The sequence below is a fragment of the Vicia villosa genome, linkage group LG7 (assembly GCF_029867415.1).
Source record: "Vicia villosa cultivar HV-30 ecotype Madison, WI linkage group LG7, Vvil1.0, whole genome shotgun sequence".
Taxonomy (NCBI): Eukaryota; Viridiplantae; Streptophyta; class Magnoliopsida; order Fabales; family Fabaceae; genus Vicia; species Vicia villosa.
The window spans coordinates 98599522-98606914 of NC_081186.1; the positions used below are offsets into that span (position 1 = coordinate 98599522).

The window sequence follows — 7393 nt, forward strand, 5'->3', positions numbered from 1 at the left end:
ATATACGATATTTCATTTTTTTCTTCTTGATGTTGAATGTTTGATAGTAATTTTTATGATTATTAATCATGATTGGTTTGGGTTGGGCTTGCGGGTAAAAATTAAAAATCCGATACCCGAACCAATTGCCATTGGATTTCATTGGTTCGGTTCGATTCGGTTCTTGCCCGAACTAAAAAAATGTCCAACCCAAACACTATGGATTGGTTTGGATTCCGGTTTGGTTCGGATTTACCCGAACCAATGAACACCCCTAAAATTTTTTGCATAGGCTACATTAAATTCCTGGCTCCGCCACTGAAAAGATTGAATGTGCATAAGTGGGTCGAGTCTTCCTATTATAAGAAAATCACACATTCGCACATTCAAGATACTAGAAAAAAATCGAACGGTTTAAATTAAAGATTGATATTTTAAGTTAAAATATATATTATACTAATTTGATGAATGTATTGGATTCAAGTTCTACCTAAACATACATAAATAAACATTCAAATTCAAAGAGAAGAGTTAGTTACAATTCGTACTTTCAATCTACATTTCTTTTCCACCTTCTACATTCTTTAGCATCTACAACTTCTATTGATTGATAAATGATTTTAATATTGCCAACGACTTATTTATAATTTACAAATTTTATGCTCTATAAATCTTACTCGTATTTTCATCTTTCTCTATATAATTTACTTCATAGTATTTTCATGATTTTATAAAGAACAATCTAACCTTTTTAATATTAGGCAAAATTTCAAAAATATCTCATATGTGCAAGTTTGTTGAAACCTTTTATTGACTGAGTAAATGGTTAAATATTTAGCTCTAAGAGAACAACCTCAATTAAGAAATGCATGAACAAATGATACTAATTTCCTGCTTGCTTATAGCAATTTTTCTCATTTGATTTTCTTCAAATAGTAGTTATTAAACATAAAATGTCTTAAAAAAACCATAGACAAAGTTTACACAAGAAAGCAAGAAATCATTCACATTAAGCAATTTTGCTAAGAACATCATTGAGAGTAGATACAGCTATAGCATAGTACTTCTCAGCTTCTGCAGGGCTCTTTATTTTTGCTGCATGATCCAACTGTCAACAAAAAATAATAAAAAATCAATTAGTCCACTCCAATCTTTCCGCAACCGCAATTGAGACAACATTGGCTGTAGTAGGCAATCTCACATATTCACGTAGTCAGTACATCTGTGGTCGTTAGATTGTACAAACTTAATCAAACGGCCATCAATGTACTGACTACGTGAATTCGTGGATTGCTGATGATGTGACCATTAGAACGGCTACGATTTAAAGCTTTGATTATGGAATATTGTGAACTTACATTGTCGATATCCTTGAAGAGCTTATCACTGAGTTCTTTGAGGGATTGTTTCTGGTCCTTAGGCTTTGAAGAGATGATAGTTTTAAGGTCATATCGAAGATAGCCAGCCCTGAGACGGAGATCATTCTGAAGAAATGGCCAAGCCTTCTGGTCAATGAACTTCTTAGCAGCAACAATTTCCTTTGCTGATTCCTTGGTTCTTGCTGCTGCTTCAGTGGGTGGCAATGGTTGAAGAAAGAACCTTTCTTTCAATGGTAGCTTAAGGTCTCTTGCTTCATCAGAGTTCAGTGTTCCAGCTGCCAAATTTCATCATAAATCAGTTCATTCATATGAAAAACAGAATTCAGACGCGGACACCTGACACAAAATAGTACAAAGACACTCGACACAACATGGACACAGACACTATGATACTACCGACGCAATTTATTCATCTATCCACTATCAAAAAAGCTAAATTGTTGTAATCAAATTTCATGTTGTTAACTGCTCATTGATTAATATTGTTTCAACATATCTTTATGTCTGATATGTGTTTACCGCATAAACTATTAAGTGTGTTGAAGAAAAAAAAATCGAAACACTTATTCAAATCTATCTGGCACCGACACTTTTGATGGAAGGCATGTCTAATTTCTTACAAGCACCGACACTTCTGACGGAAGGCGTGTCTAATGTCTCACAAGGGTCTGTGTCCGACAATAACACGACATCGACATATGTGATTAAGTTAAAATAATCCATTTCCTCAAATTTTTATCAGTGTCAACGTGTCAATTTTAGTGCTCCAGATATTCAAATTGTTTGACACTTATCTTACGAGTGTCGGACACCAATTTAAGGAGTGTCGGACACTTATCTTAAATATGTTATACAAGTGTCGGATACCGCTACACGCAACATTCTAGAGGTGTTTGCACCTCATACACAAATCATCATTCTACAAGTTATTTGATGGTAAAACATGAAATCCTACAATAATTATTCTGTGATAAAATTGAAGAGGGTGAAAAGAATACTTACGAAGGCCACCAGAAGGTGCGGGAGGGCCACCAACTTTAATAGGAATAGCCTCAGCAAAAACAGCTTGAACAAAAGAAGAAGAAACCAAACCAGTAGCAACAAGACCAATCACAGCCCTTCTACTACTTTCCTGTTGTTGAGCTCTAACAGTCATCAACGAACGTGTTGTAGCCTTGTTACTGTTGTTGGTGGTTCCATGCAACAAACTCAACCTGTTTGGTCCACTCAACTGAAGGCTTCCTTCTAACACAGTTTGAGATGAACAGCCACGTAAACAACCAGCCATTGATGATGCCATAGCTTGAGCCATAATAGTTTCTTTCTTTCTTGAACTTGAATGTTATGATAATGATGAGGATGATATTGGTAAGAATAATAAAGAAGGGTTTATGGATATGATGATTGTGGTGTGTGTGATTGTGAGTCATTACCTTATCTACCATGTTGGATAACTTGAATGTTGTCTCAACCAATCATAATATTACGTTGCTTGATTCTGTTTCCACCGTGGATTTTTATCAGTATGACACGTGGACAAATAGATTATTCAATTATTTTTTATTTATTCATTTTTCAAAAGGTGAATGAATTGACTTGTTATCCAATCAGTTAACCAATAGAGAAAAATAAGACAGATTTCAAGATAACTTACTATGTTTCCTAGATATTTTATTCATCATCACAAACATATATTATTACTACTTGTATTATTATTATTAATAATTAATAATACTATTTGCTGTTAGTTATTAGTGAAGCAATATCACTATTAAGCGAGTAAAACTCAACTCAGTGTCTGCAAATCCTACCACAATTGTTCGGTTGAATATTATTACTCGAGTTCGAGCCTCAAACTAGAACTTCACAATTGGGTGTATGAGTTTCTATCTAACCACTTCGTCTGCCGATAAAAAAACAGAAGAAAAAAATGACTAAAAGAATAGTGATCAAACAAACATTTTGGCATAAGTTAATGGTTTGATTTACTAGCTGTAGATGAAATTGATAATATGAATGATAATAAAATAGAGCAATTGTGATTAATCAATATGAATGGTAAGGTTGGCTGCTATATTACATCACTGTGATTAATATACAAAATAATGGCTTTGCTGCCTAATAAAACACTTTTTTTTTATTGTGAACAAGGATTGGAAGCAATTCTCGGTGACTTATATGTATATATAGAAAAGGAATGAAGAAAATCTGAAATGCATCTGGGCAGATACAAGCATCTCTTTCATACTCCATATGATAGTGAGGCACTTGAATGAAGACATTCAGAATATTTCCCTACAAAGTACAAACAGAAACAGTTAAAGGATGTCTATGCTTCAGGATAACAAACTAGGACTGAACTGCTAAACCAAACTGCTTAGAGAAAAAATTATTCATAAACTAAACAAACCAAACTGCTTAGAGAAAAAATTATTCATAAACTAAACCATGTCTTTATACTGCAGTTTGGTTTAACAGTTCGATTCAGTTTTCAGTTTTTTTTCAACAATTCTAATTATCAATCCATTGAGAGTTCAATAAACATTCTAAGCATGTATGCAACTTTGCAAGACCACTTTAGTGTTTCATAAGCCGCGCACACTCAGCTGAAAAGTAATTCACTTGGTCTATGTCGGAAAAAATTGACTTCAAGGTCGAGTCTAATTACAGGGTTCACTTGGGATATTAGACGCATCTGTGCAGTCAAATGCTACAAATGCGAGATTAATGTTTCCCAAATATTTAACGCATTCACTTTTTCTTCCTAAACCCCATAAAATTAAGAGCATGCACTCCATTAAGAGCTACAGACAAGTCTCAATTCTAAAACTGCATTCAAATTTTATTTCAACGTTCAAATTTCAGTAGATATGAATTTTCCGAAACAATTTACATCCATATACAAAAACATAAGCACACCCTAAAAAAAGAAGCAGCTTAGAAATGCACATGTACCTCACAATATTGCACTGCACATGAAGCTGCAATAGAAATGAATAAAAAACAAAGAGGATCATCTTCTACCTAACGATTCAACTTGAGGGGTTGTAGAAGCATTGCGGTTGCCAGTGAGTACCTTGATTCTGCAGATCTTTCGAGTAAAACTGTTGACAAAGTGAAAGAAAATATGGCTAAAAGAAGTAAAACAAGATAAACATTTTTACTTAAATGTCTCACTTTCATCGCAAAGCAAAAATACCTCTAATAGATTAGTGTTTCAAGAATATCAAATAGGTTAGTGTTCAACCCCAAATGCTGGGAAGTAATTAAGAGTATGAGATCTGTACAAATTGAATTGGGAAAATGGTGGAATTCATACACAACAAAAGTAATATGATCGATCATCTTGATAGCTCAAAATTTTTTAGGATAGAATTGCTCAAACCAATGTTTTGGAGCGGCCGGGTGAATTTTAAAAGCACGGCCAACAAAATTCTTGTCACTAGTTGCAATCATGCTTGCAATGGAATAGTTTTTGGAAGACAATCCCTTTTCCAAAACCCACATATGGAATCTGAACCTCGGCTTAATTCGGTTCTCTAAGTCAAAACTTATAAATGCTGGAAAAGTGTCCAAAATCTCTAACGACTTTCCCATCTCTTGGCGTAAGAAATTAATCTTTTTCTCTAGTGTTTCGGGATTTTGGCTTAGAACCTTTGGTTGCTTTGTGATTATCTTACACAGCTTCGAGAATTCAATCCCTAAATGTAGAAGACAATCAAATCTCTTTTGTAACTCCTCACTTGTTCCATGCATGTGAGTTAAGATATTCATGGTCATAGCATTTTCACCAAATCCATTAGCATGCATGAAATTTAATTTACTCATATTGTGAGTCGGTGTTCTTGCATTATGAATTGTCTTCAAACCACTTTGATATACTTTATCATGTTCTTCATTGGGATAGCTTTCGATAAAATTCACCAAAAGCATATGATTCCCATCCTTGATTCTATCAAAAAACCATTCTAGTAAACCCATAGCCCTCATGACGTTAGGAAGATTCTCGATTTTTATTGTTCCCAACGCATGAGCGTAATTCTTCCTTACATCACCAAGACCTTTAGAGCTCATTCCAACATGTTTCAACAACTTCAACACGTTAATCACCGGCTTTTCAAAATCAAGATTCAACAACTCCGAACCTTGTAGAATCAATTGACCTACTTCCTCTTTCTCAACACCGAATCTACAAAAATACTCAACTTTTTCAATCAAATCCTCTTCTCTATATTCAAGAATGACATGTTTATTCCTTCCGACGAGTTCACCTATCTTCCCCTTACCATCACTCAAATCATAAAACACTTTTACTTTCCTACAAATCTCATGCCAAACATCGACATTCCCTTCAACAGAACCACCCAAATCAAAATCCAAAAACACCAACTTCAACTCACAAAGCAACCCATCAATCTCATCAACCAATCTCCCTTCCTCCACACCAAAAACAAAAGGAAAAGTCAAACATATCCCCACAATTTGCACATTACAAAAACCATATCTTTGAAACCAACAAAGCCTACCCTTTATCTCAGAACCACTCATCCTAAACAAAAAACCACTCTCCACATAAAGCACCCCAAGCCTATCCCAAGGAAACCCAAATTCACAAAGCACACAAGCAGAATCAAGAAGCGACCCATCTTCAGAAAAGAAGAACTTATCATGAGGCAACAAATGAGAAATTTGAGCATACTGAATTCCAATGCTTTCAAAGAAAAACTCAAATTCATTAATTGGGTTGTACCTTAAGAACTTGTCAAGCTTCTTGGGGAAATTAGAAGATGAAAAAGAACCCAACTTTGAAATGAGATTGGAGAGGGAATGAATGGAGTTTTTGGAAATTTGATCAGCGAAAGCGTAAGGGATGGACCTTGTGGCGTGGAGGTAATCAGTGAGTGACTGTTGAGCTTGTGACAGAGTAGCTTTCTTGTACCGACAAGGGGTTTTCAGGTTTGAGGATTTTAAGGTTGTTGTGATGTTTTTGCTGGTGGTACAGAAATGGCGTGAAAGGGTTAACAGCATAACTCTCATTCTGTGTTCACTGCAGAGGTTTCGCTTCAGTCCCTTCATTAGTCTTAGACAAAAAAAAAAATGAATACTTAAATATATTTTTAATTATTTTAAATATCTTAATTTTCATTTTGTTTCTCTTTTCAAAATTATTCATTTTCCTAAAACGATGTTAAATATTTTAGTGTTGTGTCCTAGTCGTCATTATGTGACATCTAAGTCATATCATATGTTATAATCCCACCATTCATCGTGAAATAAGGGATTCATCATTGTCAGTTTCTTTGTAAATTTAGGGATTCGTCTTCTTTTTCTCCCTGCATTGTTTTTCATTGTTTCCTTTTGCTAGGGCATCACCATTTTGAAAATAGAGAACAAGAATGTGTTACACAAATTTGTCTCCCTCCTATAAAGTGTATAGTAATGGGGAGACGACACTAAAAATTTTGAATCAAGGGTTTACTCTTCATCGAATAAACAATGGAGACCTAATTGTTGGTGTGGTAACTCCATTGTGCTAACAAGGAGCTACAACAATTAATAATTTTGAGAAGAAATTATGGGAATGTTCACTTTATAAGGTAAGATATATATACTTCTTCACCAATTTCATTTTGGTGTAAAGGGCGATGTTTCCTAAATTTATGCAAGAGACTACTCAAATTGAGTGTGACTATTTTGATTGATTTTATGATAAATTGGAAGATGAGTATGACATATTTATCATGAAGCAAAAAAAGAAGTTAAAAATTTTAATAAAAGAAAATAAAAATCAAGGGCATAAATTGGTTCACTATTCAAGGAGAATTGAAAGACAAAGAGATACAATTGACGCGCAAAAGCAAGAGTTAGAAAAACTTGAGGTGGCTCTCAAGAGCGGAATAAAGTGGAAGAAATTTTGGAAGAATTTATGTTTTGTAGTTATAACGTTTTTATGTATAAATCTAATTTAGTATTATTTGTGTGTAGTTTTGGAAGAATTTATGTTTCTATTCCAAATTAATTTTGTAATGTTTCCA

General features: G+C 34.2%; 2 protein-coding genes across 6 annotated transcripts; both read right to left on the reverse strand.

Annotated features, from left to right (window-relative positions):
- Positions 1-857: 857 nt before the first annotated feature.
- On the reverse strand, positions 858-2750 carry LOC131616084 (oxygen-evolving enhancer protein 3-2, chloroplastic-like). Its single transcript, XM_058887317.1, has 3 exons — positions 2361-2750; positions 1338-1633; positions 858-1087 (listed from the first exon to the last, which is right to left on the reverse strand). Exons 1-3 carry the CDS (start codon positions 2668-2670, stop codon positions 989-991), a joined length of 705 nt encoding a protein of 234 aa, XP_058743300.1. The 5' UTR covers positions 2671-2750; the 3' UTR covers positions 858-988.
- A 621-nt stretch (positions 2751-3371) lies between these two features.
- LOC131616083 (transcription termination factor MTEF18, mitochondrial) lies at positions 3372-6433 on the reverse strand. Of its 5 annotated transcripts, none has more exons than XM_058887316.1 (3): positions 4558-6433; positions 4383-4441; positions 3372-3653 (listed from the first exon to the last, which is right to left on the reverse strand). In XM_058887316.1, exon 1 carries the CDS (start codon positions 6393-6395, stop codon positions 4713-4715), a length of 1683 nt encoding a protein of 560 aa, XP_058743299.1. In that variant the 5' UTR covers positions 6396-6433; the 3' UTR covers positions 3372-3653; positions 4383-4441; positions 4558-4712. The 5 variants fall into 5 exon arrangements, with proteins under 5 accessions (XP_058743299.1, XP_058743297.1, XP_058743298.1 ...); XM_058887314.1 differs by having other exon boundaries at positions 4314-4441; XM_058887315.1 differs by having other exon boundaries at positions 4383-4462.
- Between the last annotated feature and the right edge of the window lie 960 nt (positions 6434-7393).

Coding starts and splice junctions, on each gene's coding strand:
- LOC131616084 (XM_058887317.1), bottom strand. CDS start 2,670: ATGGCTCAAGCTATGGCATCATCAATGGCTGGTTGTTTACGTGGCTGT. Junction 1,634..2,360: donor CGCACCTTCTGGTGGCCTTC/GTAAGTATTCTT, acceptor GAAATTTGGCAG/CTGGAACACTGAACTCTGAT. Junction 1,088..1,337: donor TCTTCAAGGATATCGACAAT/GTAAGTTCACAA, acceptor TTTTGTTGACAG/TTGGATCATGCAGCAAAAAT.
- LOC131616083 (XM_058887316.1), bottom strand. CDS start 6,395: ATGAGAGTTATGCTGTTAACCCTTTCACGCCATTTCTGTACCACCAGC.